Below are 19,547 nucleotides of genomic sequence, written 5' to 3'. Positions count from 1 at the left end.
TTCAGGAACTAGTCACTGTTAGGATCTCAGGCTGACAGCAGAGAAGAAAGGACGCCTAAACCTTACGCACACAAGGGCTACATGAGGAAGGGCTCAAAATCCACCTGCTCACCTCCCCTCTTTACCTTTTTCCAACTCAGGGCACGTAGCTGCAGCCACAAGTTTTGCAGCAGAACTGTCCAGAGCTCTGCCTGCAGCATAGGGTACTGGCTACTAGAGCTCAGCTGCCAGAAATCCAAGTGAATGGCAGATACCAGGCTGCATGAGAGAGCAGAGCAGACAGGACCACCTCCTCCTTTGTGATCTGAAATCCTGAGCTAGAGGCTAAATCAGATAAATATTGCAAGAAACAGCGTTGCCACTGAAAGGGGAAGGCTTGTAAAGGGACAACGCACCCTTCCCTGCTGGCATGACAAGCACTTGGTAAAGCCGTGCAAACTGGCTCATTCACACAGAGCGATCACCCGAACACTGCAAGTGACACTAACAGCCAGGAGGGAAGGCTCAAGAAAACCTTTAAAACAGCCCGTTCCAGGGAGGCTTCATGTTTCACTGCTGCAGCATGCAGAGCAGGCATCACTGCAGGAGCCAGGACCACCAGAGCCTGCTGCAGGAGGGGTGGACAGGGGAAGCCCTCACCTGACTGCCACTGCGGGCAACAGCATCCCCCCTGCCCTTTGAGCCTGGCCCCCATCAGCTGCTGGGAGTTTGCCTTCAAAGCCACAGCAAAGCATTCAAATTGAAATGGGGTGCACCAGAAAGGGAGCAGAGAGAAAACCTCTCTCAAACTTTTGAGAAACCTTTTACTGAGGTGGAATTTACCCCTTGATTTTACCCTATTTAACATGTTTGACAGGGTATGATTTTGATATCATTAGATTACATTTAGTGAAGTAATTGAACAGCTACAGTTCTAAAGATAGAGGGTTTTTTTAATTCAGGTGTCCTTTATTAGGTTAAAGTACTAAAACCTCTGACTACCAGCAGCTTAAGCAGAGGCCCATGAAGAAAGGGCAGCAAACAGACCCCACTGCAAGGGCCCTGCCTTTTACACCTCTCCCTCTCCTGTAATATTTTACACTGCTTGTTTCCTGCCAAGCACCAGGAAACCCATACCCATGGGACTGAATTATTTCCCTTGCTGCATCCTAGTCTCTATCCACCTCTTGCACACAGGAAGAAGTAGTGTTTTCACTGTAAGCTTCTCCAGAGTTAAGAAAGCATCGCAGTTCATTTGAAGCCAAAAGGAAATGGCATCTTGGCATGCTCAAAACTCTTCCTGGAATAAGAAGCCAAAGTTTGCCTCACCTGCTGGGTACGACCCAGAAAAAACAGGACCATCTACAACTATCACGTTGATGACAGCCAACCCAGCTGTAGCTAATTTATGGAAGCCAAAACTCCGTGCAGGCAGGCAGGTATACAGCTCAGAGAGCAATTCTGCCACTGCAGGAACACATCACTGGAAGCAGGAGCTTCACAGGATGATCTCTAGTAAAAACCTAGAGGATACAATGCTGTATAAAGTAAACTTAGCACAGAATATGCTGAAGCAAGCAAATCTAGCAACCCATCACATACGACTCAGTGCTTGGTTGGGCTTCTATGCTCTGGTTTTAGGTTATCACAGACTCCTGCTTCACTAGAGTCACCTGGGTAAATACCACTAATACTAAAATACTAATATTAGTATTATGACGTATGAATATTAGTATGACAGTACACTAACAACAGCATCAGTATTTTAGTACAGAAAATAACAAGCAAGAAAAAAAATCCTTTCAAATATAAGCCTCCCCAGGCAGCCTACCACCCTGAGTTTTTTAAATATTGTTCACACACAGAGTGAAGGGTGTGCAGATGGTCTGCTCAAGACAGCATCTTTCTAGCTTTGTTCTTTCAACATCTTCATGGCAGCCCACAAGAAACACAGAGAATGAAGAAAGCCCAGATCCCCACAAGCCCAAATGGGACAATCACAGCAGCAATCAGGTCAGCATGAGAATAACTCATACTTTGACCACACTCAGGGCTACTGCTTCCACACAGCGGCATCAGAAGTGCCCTGCTCATCCTCATCCATTTTGGACCAAGACTGATGTAGTCCCCAATCAGTTCCAAACTTCTAGGACTTTGGGCCACCTTCAGCATCCTTCTTGGATCATCAGAGTTTTATAGAGGAAGCTCTAGAAGCAAGGTGGAAATCTGTGGGCCAGCAGAAGGTTGGCAGTCCATAGTTTACAGCCAGAAAGCTATGGTACTAAAGGAAATGCTGGTCCACAACAACTGAGAAAAGCATGTCAAGGCATTTGACACTACACACATCTTCAAGAACTTGAGCTGGGGGATGGAGTGAAACACCACACATCAGCTCTCCCACCTGGCCTCTCACCATACATTAAATCTGCCTAAGTGGTAAATGAGATCGCCCCCACTCCATACCCACAGCCTTCCTGGTTGTCTCCTGGAAGGGACAGAGATGGTTTGTGACACTATGGTCCTCTGCAACACCAAGTTCTTCCGGACAGCCATTTCCCCTCACTTGCAACACAGTTGCAAGACAGAGCAATAGCTCCCTGTGAGCAGTCCCAGGTCTGCTGTGGCCAGGCGCTTCAGAACCTATTTGTCATCCCTGGATGCAAGAGGCAGAAAGGCTCAGGGCCATTACCAAATATTCATGTGAGCCACAGGGCTTGAGGTGAGAGCACACGACAGTTCAGTGCACATTTTGGACTTAAGAAGGGGTTATGTCTGTGCAACAGTCAAGTTAAACAAGTTCTTGAGACTGCAGAGGAAACTGGAGAGGTACAAGTGAGCCAGGCTTTAGAGAAGCAGTCAGTAGGGGTGGGGAAGAAAAGTCTTCCATTTATTCCCCTGTCCTTTCAGCTCCTTTCTGCAGAGAAGCACCACATTAAAAGAAAGAAGTCATTAAACACCCCAGAAGATTGTGAAACCTTGTGTAGGAAGCACTAGGGATTGATAAAGTCCTGACAGACAAGTCTGATCACATTTGACAAAAATTACGGTGGCAGAGAAGGCAGAGGTGAGTCTTCTCTCCAATAAAACAACTGACACCCCCACGTACACAAAAACCACCAACCCACTCCAAACAGCACTTCGGCTCAGGGCACACCAGAGGAGCGGAGGAATGAGACTTGGCTGAGCTGCCATAAACAAGGGCTGAGGAGGGACGCTCGGGAAGGTGCACGGCAGGAGAGGGAAGACTCCCGAGATCTAATCTCCTCGAGGGAAACGAAGCAAGTTACACAAAAGCGCGTTGAGCGTTTGTTCGGGTGCCAGGGCTCTGATCCTGCAGAGTTAAGCAGATGCTTCACCCGTGCCCTTTGGTAGCCCTATCGATGTTACCCAGGCTGCTCACACACGCGTCCTGGCGGAGCCAGGGCCAAGCTCACAGCTCATCCTGGGTCTCTGTCCTTCCCAGCAGCAGAGCAGCAGTCCGGTGTCTCAGCCATTAGCTCAGAAAGTTCAGTCCACCCCTTCAGCGTTCACCGCAGCGCGACCAGCGAGCCTGCGGCTGCTCCCGCCCGCACCCACCCTGCACGCCCAGCCAACGCAGCCGCGCAGCCCACCCGCTTCCCGCGGCATTCGGGCGGGACGGCCGGCGGCGGGGCAGACGCCGCAGCCCCCGGCCATGCTCGCACCGGGACGGCACCCAGGACTCACCGCGGACGCCGCGACAGGGAGGCGGCGGGACTGGGAGCCGTCCCGGCGGGAGGGAGGCTGAAGAGCGCCGGCCACGGCTGCTCCTCTGCCGGCTTCTCTGGCCGCCCGCCCCCTCCGCCACCGCACCTGCCCCACCGGCAGCGGAGCCCGCACCCACCTGCAGCGAATCCCGCCGAGAGCGCGGCCCAAGGCGCAGCGCAGGGGTGCGAGACGATAGGAGGAGAACAGCCACCGCACCCCCGTCTTCCTCTTTCAAGTCGGGCGGCGGCGGGCGGGGCCAGGCGGCGCAGCCCCAGCCCACGGGCCGTCCCGAGCGAGGTGCTCGGCCGCGCCGGGGGAGGGCGAGAGGGTCGGCAAGGGAGCACGGAGAGCAGCAGGGGAGCAGCCCCACCACCGCTCCGCAGCCCGAGCAGGCGGGGAGGCTGCGGCCGGCAGGTGCCGCTTCTGGCTCCGGCCTGGGCAGTGTGTCCGAAGAGCGCCAAAGCATCTCTCCGGTGACCGGTGCTGGACCCTATTCGGATGCTCACCGGGCCAGGACCCCCCGAGGGTGCTGCACACACGTTAGCACAGCAAAACGGCAAGGACCGCACACGGGGGAATTAGGAGGCTAGGGACAGTGTCCCAGGGCACCCGTACAGTACAGCACATGCCAGAGGGGGGATGTCCTGTTAGTCCAGTTCCAGCATTAACCACAGCTGAAACTGCACCAGTGATGCACACACAGGGAAACCAGGCCTAAGCGCTCTGCGAGGCGTTTCCTTTACACCAGGAGAGCAGCAGAGACGAAGGTTAAGCCTCCCTAACAGCTGCAAAAGCTTGTGAAGGACGCAGTTTTTCCCTAAATGTCAAGCACACGGAAGAGCGTGTCACTATGAGTTTCACAAAGCATTTCCCTCCTCCAGCAGTTGAGGAGCTTGCTCAGTGAGGTGCTAATCTCCAGCAAGACGAAAGCCATTCATCGCATCTACTCCTGAAACATCAGACAGCATGACACCAGCCCCTACACCAACACATTATCTGGCAGATGTTAATGGTTACAGGGCAGCTGACAGCCCAAGCCACCTGGTGATTCTGTTCACCCCAACCTTTCCACAGATGTGTGGCGCACAGAGTAAAAATATTTCTATTGATGTTTATTTTCCCTGCACACAAGGTGACAGAGCAGGAAGTGATTGCATGGGAGGCAGAAATTACTTCTAACCGTAACACTTTAGTTTCTTATTCCCACTGGTGCTACCTAAGTGATATTGACAGCTGCTGTACAGCTGATGTGCCAACAATACTGGGCAAGACCTAGTGAGATATTCTGGTGTAAAGGGACTCCAGCAGCATGTTTGTACTGGTCTCAGTATAAATATTCTTCCACATATTTCTCCAGATTTCTTGCAGTCACTCAGCCATCTGCACAGCGCACCTTTCATTTCTGAAGGCCCATGACATGCACATGAGCATGTAATGGAGACAAAAATTCATAGACAGGTGTTGTGAGACTTGCCTGTTAAATGTCAAAAGACAGTGCTACATTACCCCTTCTCCTTTCCCACCCACTATTCCACACCTTAAGCAATCAGATCCACTCAGATTACAAAGGCAGCAATCTTTATTTTCTGAGATGTTGGTAAGCTCACACTTAAAATACCCTCAAAACATACAAGTTTAAAAATTTTTTTTAAAAGAGAAAAGAGGAGAAATGACAAGTCACAATCAAGATGATGCTCAAAACCCCAGCCAGAAAACACTCTCTTCCCATCTTCCTTTGACCTTGTAATAACCGTGGTGTCCTGGGCCCCTCAGTACCAAAGTGATTGTGCAAGCCAGAGGGGAAGTCCTGAAAAATGCTCATTGGAACAAGTTGCAGCTCATATATATGGGGGTGGCTCATCAAGTCTCATCCAACCATCAATTAGGTGACACGGCTTTGCACACAAATGTATTTCCTGTAACAACAGGGTTCTTCTCACTGTCACCCTTGGGGAGGGAATGGAAACATGGAAATCAGGCCCAGCATAACCTCTCTTGGTGGCTCAGTTTTACGAGATGGGGTGAGCAGTTCTCATGTGCGCTCAATTAATTCTGTGCCACAAACTACAATTAACCCACCTAACAGAAAAAAGGGGTTGGGAGAACCATTTTCTACCACGTGAGTTGCAGCAGAAACAAAGGGGTGGTCACACAACCAGAGGGGAAGCAAGCTCTCCTCTTAACAGCAAAGCTGTTGTTATCTTATCTGTTGCTCATGAAGAGTCAGTTTAGGCTGCAAGTTACTGAACTTGAGGCTCCCCACACCAAACGCAGCAAGCACTTGAAACTTCAGAGCACCACGTTTTATTTGCCTTAGTGCTGTGGGGAAACTGGCACTAATCTTTAACAGGATTAACAGATGGAAAACAGCTCAAAGAGCAAGTGACCCAACCCAGAAATTTAAGGCATCAATGATACATTCATCTTGACTCCTAACAAACTGCATGGCACATTGCTGGGAGTAGGCGTAAGCTGGTGTGTTTTATGTTCAGAGAGAACAAGGAGTAATGCCACACTGCACTCAGAGCCCCCAAAACCAAAAACACAGCAAAAAGCAGAGCTTGGTAGAAAACAGGGCCTTCTCTCCTCTGCTTCATTACCCATTCCCACCAAGCCAAGCATCACAACCTCCAGGCATTCAAGAGATTCTGTGCGTCTCCACTCCCCGCCTACATTCCCAATGAGTGTTACTCAAAGGGCCACAGCACTACTACAGGCCTTGGCCTTTCTAGCAGCCCCCAACTTGCAACTGCGAACACCACAGCTACTCAACTAGTCAAGTGTATTGATTGAGACTCAACTTCTCTAAGTACTCTGGTTAGTGGCCTCAACAGAAGTGGAAGGAAGAAGGGAAGAATTTATTGCAAGGTGAAACCATAAAAGGAAACAGAAAATAGGAACCTGTCACAATGCAACAGTGAACTTGAAATGTCAGGTGTGAGCGGGGATTACAGCCAGAGGGTTCAAATCAGTTGTTGCTCTTACAGTAAATAGCTGAGGGCAAGTTACATGACTTGCCATTTCACAGGTATCAAGAGTTAAACTGACTCAGAAAGTAGAAGGTTAAAATACAGGAGAATGATTTCCTTTCTTTTAAACGGGCAGGAAACAAATAAAAAAAAAAAAAGAAAACCAACACAACAATCACTGCCAGCCTTTTAAAATAAGACTGTATAAAATTTAAGTCTTGGAGGTCACCCTTGTGGTGCCAGTAACAACAGCTCAAGGACGGTTCCAAATGAAGAGCCTAAACCAGAATTAGAAATAAAAGGGGGACCATCAACCATTCTCCCACATGCCCACACTGGAGCTGCCTGCCCCACAGTGGGCTAGGGGAGGTAGCATTCCAGACAGGCTTGACATCCATCATGTCCACATGCCCACCCAAACCACTATGGTGAGCAGACAGTTCACAAGTTCCCAAGGAAACATTCTCAGTCACTTTCAAACTTGACGGAATTAACTTGGGTGGAGATAGTGCCCCCACGGTAGCTGCCTCGTTTCTTCTTTGTCTTCTCATGGCGGAAAGATTTGCCTTTAGTGAATTTGAGGATATTGTTAGCCTTCTCACCCCAGTCACCAGCTGCTCCTTTCTGTGAGGGAAGAATGGGGAGAGAAGCGTAAAGAGAGCGTAAAGGCCACGCTTTGCATTTCATCCTATCCAGGCAACACCAATACTGTAACACCAGAGCTGATACCGCTCTCCCATGCACCTCCTGCTCACACACTTCTAACAGCACCTCCTGATGTGACAAGTTCCCACCAAAGAGAAGGCCTGCAAGCACACCAAGGCTGTTCTGCTGTTTGCAGAGGCCAAGTGTTACTGCTCTGGGCACTACTGAGCTGTACCTTTGCTTCAAATGAGTTATCAGCCACACGGGCATCCACTTCAATCTCTTCTTCCCTTACGCGGCGGAATGGAGAGGCTGGCTGTTAAAGAGAAAGAAAATGAGGTACAGTAATGGCATACAAACACAATATTCTTCTAGTGACAACTTCCTTCCCTTCCAAATATGGAGCCCTGTTCATGTCCCTTAAATCTTTAAATCCGATACATAATTCTTTCCCTTCTTCAGACCAGGCAGCTCAGGGATGCTCCTGTGCAAGCACATCCAATCAGCCTTTGACAGAACAGCGTTATGCACATATGCACATTCCCTGGGGTTCTCCAAAGTTCAAGTGCTTGAGGAAGGAACAAAATTACAAATAATCCTGTAGGCCCAACCTTCCCCCCAACAAACCCAAAACAAGCCTACTTGTTCAGGAAGCAGAGATGCCTCTCCCACCAGTCATCATAGCCCGCCCTCACTCACCCGTTTCACCTTGGGCACTGTGTGTGGTGTTTTGGCTTTGATCTTTGCCTTTTTACTGTGTGGTGTCTCTGGCTCCTGAACATCTTCCCTCTTCTGCTTCTTCCCAGTTGTGCCTGTTAGATGTACAGCAGTAAAACTTTATAGGGAGTAACTGCAGTGTTGGGAAAGGTAATAGCAGCTCTCCCCCAGAACGCAAAGCCAGTGTTGCCAGAGGTGTGAGAATCAGACCCTGCATTACCTCACCAGAAAAACAAACTGCTCTAACAGATACTAACAGCCATTCTGTTTCAGCAAGGATTTTGCCCTCCTACTAAGGGATAAAGACACCTTTCTGGAATAGGGTACGTCTGTAATAATGACTTAGTGCACTTGAGAAAGTTCTGCTGGTTAAAATTTACCAGTTCTTGGGAGTCACTCAGTATGCACTTGCACACATCAGCAGCATGTTCAAAGCTTGTTTTCCTTTTGGAGGGACAGACTAAGATTGTGCACTGGGGCATTGTCTGTGGTGTCCCACTCAACACAGACAAGGTCAGTAGTCTGCCTTGCTGTTACTAACAGTTCTGTGCATGCACAGATGGCAGCTACCAACAACTGTACAGAAATTTACTGCACATTGCCACAAATTCCATTGCCAGCAGATACACAATATGGACAAAAAGGATCACATCAAATTAAAAACCACCCCTTCCCTCTCGGTACTGCATCAGATGGCTTAATCTAACACCACAGAGAGATTGGTGTGAATATTGTTTAGGAAATGCTCCCATTCATGCTTAGCTCAGTAACAATGCCTGACAGACCCACTTCCCAGGCTGTAGGTAATACCTCCATTGACTTTTCCAGTCTCTTCTTCAGAGCTGCTTTCACTGCTGCTACTGCTGCCACCAGCTGGCTTAGTCTTCAGGTTGTTTGCTGTCGGTGTGGATGCTTTTGCCTTCCCTGCTGAAGCAGTGGTCTTAGTACTGTTCTGTGCCCCTTTTCCTGCCTTTTTGGGCTTCTCATCCTCTTCACTGGAACTGTCAGACGAGCTGCTACTACTACTAGAAGCAGCTGCCTTCTTCCCCACAGCTGCTTTTGCTGCCCCAGGAGATTTGGTGGCTGGTTTCACTGCTGGCTTCTTTTCATCTTCACTGCTTGAGCTCTCAGAGTCAGAAGTGTCTGCTTTGGGAGCTGGGGTAGAAGGTTTGGACACTGGCTTACTCACTTTGCCAGCTAACTTAGCTGGAGTGACTTTCTTCTTCTCATCCTCAGAGTCATCTGAATCAGAGCTACTTTCTTCTTTTTTTGTGGCAGCTTGTGACTTCTTTTTCACAGGCGTTGCTGCTTTAGTCACAGGCTTCACCGGCACCTTCTTTTCAGAGCTATCGGAATCTACAATGGAAAGGAAAAGAGTAACGGAGGCTAAGCCCCACTCCTTCAGCACAAAGCTAACACACAGACTCAAAGCAGTTCATTAGCTGCTTGAAATAACACTGCAGTGGGTATTCCTGTCCAGCTGTGACCTTATACCCTGCCTAGAAACACAGAGCTCTGAGCAAGCACAGTATGTGCATGTGGAAATTCTCCTTTTCTCCTACCCCAATACCTGAGCTGTCCGAGGAGGAACTGGAGTCCTTCTTTGCTTTTCCAGGCTTGACAGCTACTTTTGCTGGTTTTGAAGCATTCTTTATCGCAGGTTGTTTAGCTGGGAGCTTATTCACTACCTTCTTCTTGTCATCTTCAGAACTAGAATCTAAAAAAAAAAACCCAAACCACAACAGATGATGTTTAACTTAAAAGGCTTCTGATGCAAGTTACTTCAGTAATAGTATGTCTGTAACTCATGGGGAAGCGAAAAGTAAAGTGGGTGTGGCCCAAGGCCGAGCCACTGGATAATGGACAGCAGGCAGTATTTAAAGAACACCTGAATGGCCAGGGGACAGCTTTCATCTGTCTGTGTATCTTCCTTCTTGTGAGGAAGGGGAAAAAAAGCCATTCAAGTTATTCATTAATGCATGCTCAAGGAAGCACATATATAAAGAATACTGTAAGATAAGAGGTACAGAATAGAGGACTGGAGAAAGTACAGGTATCACCAAAACCAAATTTATGGAGAAGAAGCATTAAGAAGCTGCGTGGTAAAGGTCAAGGAACAGGCAAGAAATTAGGAGATAAAACTGACAAAACAGAGAAAGCAAGGCAGCAACCAGCACTGCGTCTTCTTTCAGGTTCCTATTTCCTGCATTGGATGTGTTTAGCAGCAGTCTGAGGAAAGACTGGAGATTCCTGCACACAAAGATGCCTTTGTATTGTGTGTCACAGTGATCTGGAATGCTAAGCCTGGTCTATTCCAACATTCCTGGACACTAATAACTGTAAATAATAATGTCAATTTGTGAGAAACTAGGCAACAAAACCAGAGAACACAGAACTCCTGTGTGACCCTTCAGTGAGTGGAAGACTAGTGTTAGCTGCTTACAGATAGACAAGCACCTACCACTCACAGTTGCTGCTGTGGCACCAGAGGTGTTGAGATACATAGCAGGAACACCTTGAACTTGGAGGGGGTAGGGGACTTACATGAGAAATACTGCCCTACAAACCTTAAATCTGGTCAAGAGAAGATACAGAGCACACTGCCCCTATTTCTAAGGTTACATTAAGAGAAAGCATCTTTTGAGCCTATTTCAAACTTGGCATGGCAATAATGTTTTTTATTTTGCAAACTCCCTCCAAACACAACAGAAACCCAGAATCTTAGGACACAGATCCTTAGAAGTGGAGCCATTAACTTTCCTGGAGAAACCCAAGACACACTATGCCCCACTCACTGCGTCCAGCAACATGCAGACCTTTCTGCACTTGCCAATGGTCTCAGTGGTGTCTCAAACTCCACTCTGTGTAGCAGGCTGCAGTTTTTCACATCCTGTTAGCCAAGGAGACTGCAAGGCTTTCAAACTCACATGCTAGGGGTCTTAGCAGGTACAGCAACCTGACCAGTGAAAACAACATACAAAAAAAAAAATCAAAACTGTATTTCCTGAATTACCTGAGTCGCTGTCAGAACTGGATTCAGCCTTCTTGGCAGTCGGAGCTTTGTTTTGTGGGCCAGGCTTTGCTTTAGTTACTACTGCTTTGCCTGCAAAAGCAAGTCCAAAATTAACAGGCTACATCCACACCAAGCCTCTGTCCCAAGATCCAAACCTCTCCAGATGTGAAAAAGCTCCCCTCCCAGTACACCAGCCATTCAGCCAGCATATCAGAAATCAGAGCAAGGCTCTGGCCGGCTGCAGTAACGGGCCTGGCTTATTCCTGCTGAACTAGATCCTGATGACTTTTGAAACCAGGATGTGCAAAGTATTCCAGCCTGCACACAGCTTGGATCCACAGGGTGTACACTGTTGTCTTCAAAATATGCAAAGCTTCTGTGGAAGCAGTTACACAGACCAAAGTCAACTGTCTTTTCCAAGGAAACCAAGACACTGCCAGAATGCTGTCCACACCACACAGTACTTCCTCTGCAGCCTCCTCTCCTCACAACATACCTGCTCCTCCCTTAGGGGGCAGCTGCTCTGCCTCATCACTACTGTCTGAAGAGTCACTGCTCTCATCCTTTTTTGCAGGAGCCTTGGCAGGCCCCTTCTTTGTCTGTGTAGCTTGAGGAGGTGGTACAGCGCTGTACTGACCTAGGGAGAGACACATGGCATTCAGATGACTGATAATGTGAGCAGCATGCGAGAAGTTTCTTGTAGTTATAATCCAGCACTTCTGCTACTTGGTTCTATTTATTCCACATCTGTAGCTACAAAGATACTATCTTGTAATCTGAAAGATTTCACCCAGACCACTGCAACCTCCTGTTTCTACTGTGAGCTTAACTTTCCTCTTGGGTTCAACTGATCCAACCATGTCTGCAAAAGTTTCCTCTGTATTTTCAGAAAAAATGGGATTTATGGTACCAAACCCTTTCAGATAAAAAAAAAAATAAATAAATCAAACCACAGCACAGATAAGAGCTATCAGTTGTTGGTAATTTTAATTTGCTGACTTCTGAAATCCTCTGGTTAGAGTATCAGCCTGAGTTTTGATGCTTAATCCTCCCCTCAGATCAGCTCTCTACTAGACTCCTAAAAGCACTGTACATTATTGAACAGAGGACCATGTAGCCCATCAGATGGATTGCAACTGAACAGCTCTGGGTACTTCACAAAAAAACCCAAAAAGCTTAAACTTCTGCATTTACAGAATAACCAAACCACTGGCAAATTACTTCTCAAATCCTGGCAGAGAGGGAACCTGCAAGAAGAATGTACTTAAAGGCTACCTGAGTAGAAGAAATGCAGCAAACCAAGCCGAGTCTGTCACAATCTCACTCACTCCCCCCCCATCCCTTGCTAAGGGAGAAGCTGGACTGCGAGCTCAGCCCCAACAACACACACGCCAAAAGAGCTCCTGTATTTCTGCTTCACCAGCAAGTACCATCTGGAACCTTGTGTGCAGCAAGACTTGTCTGTGCCCTGCACACACTTCTCCTGGACAGCAGGGCTAGCAGAAAGCACCCTCCCACAGAGCAACAGTGGCATTTATTACTTACCAGACTTCAGCTTTTGTTTTGCAGGTGGTTTTTCATCATCTGAGCTGTCAGATGAGTCCTCACTACTGGAACTTTCCTCGGCACGTTTGTTTTTCCCTGGACATGCTTGAGTGGCTGCAGGTTTTGGCAGAGGTGATTTCTTAGGAACAGCCTTATCACAAGAAGGGAAAAAATACACATTAAAAAAGGTTACAGAAATCTTGTGGTTACAGCTGGATGCTGGATGGATCTTGTTTAACTCTATGCCTCACTTCAGAGAGCAAATCTTGAAGACAAAAGATGAAATATTAATGAAGATTTCCAATTTCAAATTTTAGGAAACAGACAAGTATCATGATCTTTCTGGTCACTCTGCTGCTGTTTTCTGCTGCATGAATACGTAATGAAAAGTTCCTCTAAGGGCACAAAATTGAAGCAGCAGCAAATGCCACTTGATTAAACATAACCATGATTATTTTTGCGTTGCATAAAACATGTTTTAAACTCACAAGTTACAGATTGCTAAGCACAAGATAGTCTTGCAAAACCAAACATGTAACAGAGACTACAGTATAATTATGGGACATTGAGATGTTCTCCTGTAAGAGGAAGGAGCAGAAAAAGCAGTAAGGAGGTATAGGGGGAGAAAGGTAATGCATGGAGAGGTGCTACAACACATAATCCCACTGTATAAAGGAGAGGGAGATATAAACACTACAAATACTGCACTCAGCATCTGTGCAACCTGTGCCTTTGTCTACACACTTCACAGTCCCTGCAAGACAAATATACATCCAGTCTTACTTGACTTCTACACAGTTCATTAAGTTTTTCTTGGTCTAGTTTACCTTCTTTGGTGCAGCCTTTTCTTCATCAGAATCTTCGCTACTGCTGCTACTGCTTGATGCTTTTCCATTGACCACCTTGGTGGCTGCCTGGGCAGCTTTGCTTCCTTTTGACATAAATAAAAAGAGACATCAGAACACATGGTAGATGAGGGGCAATTACATTTATCATAAAGTATCACAGAGGAATGAATCACAGAAAGACAGTACTGCAAAACTGTTCTTTTTATCCAACTGCAAGCTTAGAGAAAGCTTCCAGAAACCTGCCTGTTCTATCTCATCAGAATTTCCAGGACTAAAGACTAAGTAAAGATCTTCCCTGCTCTTTGAGGGGAAGCTGCTGGCAAAAGCACGACTTAAGCTGTTACAGCACGCAAATAAAGTGGCATTTGGGAACACTTGTCTTACTTGCCATCAATTCTACACCTTTTCCATGTCAGCAGCAGGCTGGACTGGGGTGCAAATGGCAGTGAGAGCACATTTTCAGACTTCTATGTTAATACACACCCCTTGGCACACAGGTTCAGTCCTCCCCTGGCTTTTTTCGGTTTCACACTTCGACTCACGCTACACAGTAAGAGGTACCTGATTTAGGTGTTGCTGGTTTTGGTGTCTGTTTCTTTGGTGCTTCTTCATCTGAACTGCTTGAGTCAGAGCTGGAACTCTCCGCTTTCTTCTGAGGCTGGATTTTGGTTCCAGCTGGCTTTACTGCAGGCTTTGTGCCTTTCTAAACAAGAGGAGGGAAAAGCGATTAGCCGTCACAGCCACGAAAAGAAAAAGGCTAGTAAGTGGGGCACACACACATAGGAGTATCAACAGCTGTCTTTCACAGAGAATACAGTTTTGAGTTGTAAATACCACTGTGCCTAATGGTTACGGCCTGAAAATCCCCAGGTAACAGTTTTGCTTTGGAAAACCTCCCAGCTATTCCATGGGAACCTTCCCATGCTCCTCATTCTCCAGTTCTGTCTCCTCAAAACGGAGCAGCTTTGGAGCTGGGACTCTCCTCTTCCTTCTCCAGATCACACTAGTTTGAAGACCCAAAATACTGACTGGGCAACTCTGGTTGGTCTCCTTTACTGTACACCGACGTCCTTCTTCCTCTCTACACTTCTTAAGACCATTATGGCAGCAAGAAAAATATCTGCACATGTAGATATATGTACCAACACACACATGAAGCAAACCTGGATATGAAACAAAGTGGGTACTGGACATGAAATTAATTTCTCAAGGGACTAGTCCAAAATGGCACACTGTGCACTACAGAACTGCCTTCTGACATGGCCTTTGCAGCAGTCCAGGCACTTCACAGTGCAGGAAAAGCGAGCCTAATTTCAGGGAGAATTCTATTGGTCAAATCTGCTGTTATCCATGACTGTCAAACATGCACTGAAGAAGCAGGAAAGAAAAGCTGACCTTTGCTGGCTGCTTCTCCTCCTCTGAGTCCGAATCATCACTAGAGTCCTCACTGCTGCTCTCTGCCTTCTTGGCTGGAACAACTGCTTTTGCCTTGGGCACAGCTGCTGCTTTAGCTGCAAATAACAGACAGCAAACATTGATGATAAGTTAATTCACAGTTATATCCCACACTAGCATGTATCAGAGCAAAAAGATACACTAAGGTCATGAAGGCATGACTGCTGTTTGTAACGCTGGCAAGAGGATAAAACCAATTGTAGGTTTTATCTCTGTCACAAGCACATTAAAGTGCAGACTTCTGTCACCAAAATGGACACCGACCAGGAAGGCATCCTCACCAACTGAGATAACATTAACTGGGTCTCCACACCTTTCATCTTACAAAAGCCTACTGAACAAGTGCAGGCTTCTAAAGAGAACCACTGCAATGCTGTATTAATGTTCCAGATGTTTTAGCCAAATCTATTCCCTTCCTGCTTCCTGACTGCTTGTTAATAACATGGATCAAAAAAAAAAAAATTCTGCCTCAAGTTATATTTGCAACTGTCCTTATCAAATAGAAATCAGATCTAAGTCCAAATTCAGATTTTGGATGGTTCAAGTAGTTGAAGACCAGTTTTCTTTCTGCGTCTCTCCCTGTCTACTCCTTTCCTCTTGCAAATCTACTACTAGACATGCACAAACATGTCTACACTGTCACGAAGGCAAGGTGTAAGAACAATTCCAGATAAAAAAGGGAAAATGCAGCTCATCACATACCAAAGTTCAGGGAAGGGATGTATTTTTTGATGGCACCAGGACACTTGCTTGAGAGGAAAGAGGGCAGTAATCTCACACAAGCAGCATGTGAGCAAGGATGCCTAAAACTTCCCTGGAAATTGAGGATACTGTGTACAAATGCCCCACATCAAACATATCACACTGCCCACCAATACAGAGGTGTGTGAGAAATCCTACCCATACAGCACTTCCATGAAATCATGAGTATTTCAACAAACATGAAAGTGCTTAGAAAGCCTGAATCAGTTTTCCTGCAGTAGCAAAGTAAGAACCATTCTTTAAAACTCTCAGTGTAACTAAATCTCCCTGGAAAACGCACAGAAAAAACCCCATGCAGTTGCTACCTCTCAGGAAGACGGTACCAGCCCAGTCTACGTGCAGTCAAAACCCAATTTCACTCAATATTTAAGCCTTCTAGCACACACAAACCGTCATGTGTTAGAATTGCAAGTGGGTCAAGAGGCTGACTACACCCCAGACATCATGGGCAACAGACCTGCCAGAAACCCGGCGGGTCAATACAAACCCAGGCCCTGGCAGCTGCTGAGCCCCACACCAGCCCTGGCCTGCCCCAGGGCCGCTCACAAACCCCACCTGGTTTCTTGGCTGGGGGCGCCTCCTCCTCCTCACTGGAGCTGTCATCGCTGCTGGCAGGCGGTTTCCTCTTCGCCTGGGGGCCGTTGGGAACGAGCTTTCTCTTCTTGGCCGCGGGAGACCTACGGGGAGAAGGGCCGAGCTGGGGACTACGAGGAACGGGCCGGCCGGTGCCGGGGATCCCGGCAGAGCACCCCCCTCCCCCGAGCCCGCCGCCGGAGGGGCACTTACTTCAGCCAGTAACTGAAGATGTCCAGGAGGGAGGCTGCATTGGGGTCCTGCTCCTTCTAGACCAAGAGAGAGGCCGCATCAGTCAGTCAGTCAGCGCCAGCCTGCCCGCCGCCCGGCCCCCGAGCCCCGGCCCCCAGCCCGCCGCCCCGCTCACCACCGCCGCCGCCTCCTTGGCGAAAGCGCGCGCGGTGCCCTCGAGACGGTTCTCGCGCAGGAAGGCGAGAACGAAGGGAAAGAGATCGCTGGGCACTGCGCGCCGCTCCGCCATGCTGCTCCCGTCGCCACGTGCCGCCGGCGCGCACGCGCGCGCGGCGCCACGCACGGGGGCTGCGCATGCGCGCCGCCCAGACTCCGCCCCCCCGTCGTGTCGGCAGGCGCCGTAACGGGGCGTGGCGGCGGCTTCGCGGTGCTCGGCAGGAGCGGCCCGCTGGCAGCAGGGGCGCCCGTGAGGCCCGGCCGGCCGCTTGGCCTGAGTGCGCTGGGAAAGGCCCCGCTCAGCGGCGGCTCCCGCGCCTGGCCGAAGGCAGCGAGCAGGGCCGGAAGGCTGCGTGAGCGAGGGCGGGCTCAGGAGGGTGCGTGGGGCTGTGGAAGAGGGAAGCCCCCAGTGCGCGGAAATGCCTTCCTCCCCGTCAGTCTGCTCCTGGCTGTAATCCGCCGTCACCGAAAGAAGAGCGGTAGGGAGCAGAGCAGACCGGTACCTGCGGACAGCCTCTGTGCTGGCGGTGCCCTCGCCAGCCTTGCACAGCCCCACACAGCTTGACCGTGGCAGGTAGAGACAGGTGTTGACAAGAAGGTCAGCCAGGAGTTGCAGGAAAGGTGATCTACGAGCCAGGCCTGGGAGCCACAGGAGGAATCTGTTCAGGAGCAAAGGGAAGAAGGGGCAAGGAGATAGGCTGGGGTGAGAGGAGCACTACAAGTCTGAAGAGACTGTAGAGGTAAAGCCAGAGAGAATTCAAGACAAAAGTACTTGCCACACAGATTTGAAAAGCATTAAAGAGGTAACACTATAAATAGGACTTGAAATAGATTCACCTACAAAACAGGACAAGCAAGTGCCAAAGACCTAGGCCTGAGCTTAAATGGAGCTCCTGGGACAATGGGCAGAGGGGTGTGGGTGCCCCAGATGAGGCTGATGAGGACAAGCACATTCTCTTAGTTTACTTGGGACCCTGGTAAGATTTCATTCAGTTGTGGTATATTGCTGTGGCCTTGAATTCCTCACTTCTGTGCTAAGCTCTTCTGTGAAACTGAGTGCTTTTTGGGTTTTTTTTTTTTAAATTCTTTATTTTTAATAGACTGTACTATAAAGCCTGCTGAGAGTATGGAAAGAAGGGGGACATACCCTGAAAGTCTTGGGTTGGTCTCTAAGGGTGAAACAAGCAGTAGGTGCTAGTGTTATGTTTTTAATATTTACTCTACCTAGCCCCCTGCTCTTAGCTATCTCTAAACATGCTGTATTCTGTTGTGCTGAGGTTCTGTTCCCCTGTGTGTAATTAGGTAGTTCCCGCTGAGCATAGGCTTGGGCAGGCTCTGTACCCAGTAGAGCACTCCTGTTGTTGATATCTCTGGAAGGTGTTATATTTGCACTGCTGGGGAAATAAAAGCAGCTCAGGTAGTGATAGATTGTACAGTAGGATTCTGGTTTTTGGTACAGGTGCTGTTATCTGCAGTGTAGAAAAGAGGCATTCAGCTGAAAAATGTGTGTGTTTTGTTTTCACGTGCCCCTGGTCTGTCTTGCCCCAGTTATGTATGGAGTAACTCAAGGCTGTGTTGCAGAAAGGAAACTTTTCAGGAAGCAGTGTTTTTCTTGGTTGTTATAGCTTCCATGTGCAATAAGCTACAGCTAAAATCTTCACCTGCAAAGGTCGACCCAAGTTCTATGTTTTTGTCTGTCAGAAAGGAATAGGTGCAGCCCTTGCTGGTAAACTTAAGTCCTGCTGTCTGAAATAACTGCTGGGAGGAACCAGGGAAAGGACTGGCTATGTTTGCTTCGCTGGCGGGCTTTATTTCTTGGCTGGTTTGTAAGCATCTCCCTCTCTTCACAGGCCTCTGCCAATTAAGACTCCTTCCATATGCTGTGTGACTGCTTCACTTCAGAGGTGTTGTGGTGAGCCTGCAGCTATCCAGATAACCTGGCAGTGCAGTAACCATGCAAGGAAAGCTGTTTTGTGCTTGTATTCCCTAAGGCAGTGGTAGGAGATCCTGGGATCAAAAACCCAAGCAAATTCAATTGTATTGCTGCTTGTGAAGGCCTTTGCTCCCCTCACCTACTCATAGGCTTTTTCAGTCCTTCCCCTGGTGAATCTCTTTAAGGTTGCAGGGAGAGCTATTTGCCTCAGAAGAGAGCATTCCCAAGAGAGGAACTCCCACTCTTTTTGTGGCCAGGAAAAAAATGGAGAAATGGTGTAGGTATTAAAACAGTTATGAAATTCTTGTTACTCCTCAAAAGTACTCAGTGAAAAAAGCTATGACCCCAGAAAGAGCAATCTAGTCCTTTTCTTTTGACTGGGATAAGACAGACCCTTGAGAATAATGCTGCAACGAATTGAAGATAGGATGGTTTAGGCTTGTATAGTGAGTTTTGGGCAAGGGAGGATGAAAAGCTCCCTCTATTTCCTCATTATGGTCTTAATTCATTGCAAGCTGTGTAACTCTTTCCCTTAGGCCAGCCTAGCATTCTAAGGTGTGTAGGGGCTTTTGCCTCAATTTGTCACCTGAGACTTTAGGTGGAAGTTGCAGTGAAGATAGCTGACAAGACGTGCTAGCACTTATTTTCCTTAAGCTCCTTTGAGGAAGCATGCTAATTTCACTTCAGGAATTTAAGAATTAATCCCTAAAGAGGTTTCCTGTGGGCTTTGAATTAAGTACATAGCATTTTGAGTGCTACTGATAGTTGTGGAGAAGGTGGGTGGGTTCCACAAAGCAGGAAGCTGACTCTGCTTCTGCCCTCTGTATGATACTGCAAGGCTTTAAGGGAAAGAAAGGTTTTAAAAGGTTGTTCCAAGGAGCATGCTGAAACCCTCATCTGACATCAGAGAGATGGTTTGGTTTTAAGCTTTTTATTCTGGAAGTTAGGAGATAGAGTTTTACAAGGGAATTAAT

The 19,547-nt window shown here is 48.0% G+C and overlaps 1 protein-coding gene across 1 annotated transcript; it reads right to left on the bottom strand.

Moving 5' to 3' along the window:
- Positions 1 to 5,279: 5,279 nt before the first annotated feature.
- On the bottom strand, positions 5,280 to 16,729 carry NOLC1 (nucleolar and coiled-body phosphoprotein 1). The gene is made up of 14 exons (XM_084265584.1): positions 16,600 to 16,729; positions 16,446 to 16,501; positions 16,215 to 16,336; positions 14,838 to 14,953; positions 14,004 to 14,145; positions 13,422 to 13,525; positions 12,595 to 12,745; positions 11,546 to 11,686; positions 11,050 to 11,139; positions 9,607 to 9,753; positions 8,847 to 9,392; positions 8,019 to 8,131; positions 7,555 to 7,635; positions 5,280 to 7,298 (listed from the first exon to the last, which is right to left on the bottom strand). Exons 1-14 carry the CDS (start codon positions 16,711 to 16,713, stop codon positions 7,140 to 7,142), a joined length of 2,082 nt encoding a protein of 693 aa, XP_084121710.1. The 5' UTR covers positions 16,714 to 16,729; the 3' UTR covers positions 5,280 to 7,139.
- Positions 16,730 to 19,547: the final 2,818 nt, after the last annotated feature.

The sequence above is a fragment of the Gallinula chloropus genome (assembly GCF_964237585.1).
Source record: "Gallinula chloropus genome assembly, chromosome: 5".
Classification (NCBI taxonomy): Eukaryota; Metazoa; Chordata; class Aves; order Gruiformes; family Rallidae; genus Gallinula; species Gallinula chloropus.
The sequence above is the reverse complement of the archived record's forward strand: the minus strand, read 5'-3'. Positions and strand labels throughout refer to the sequence as shown.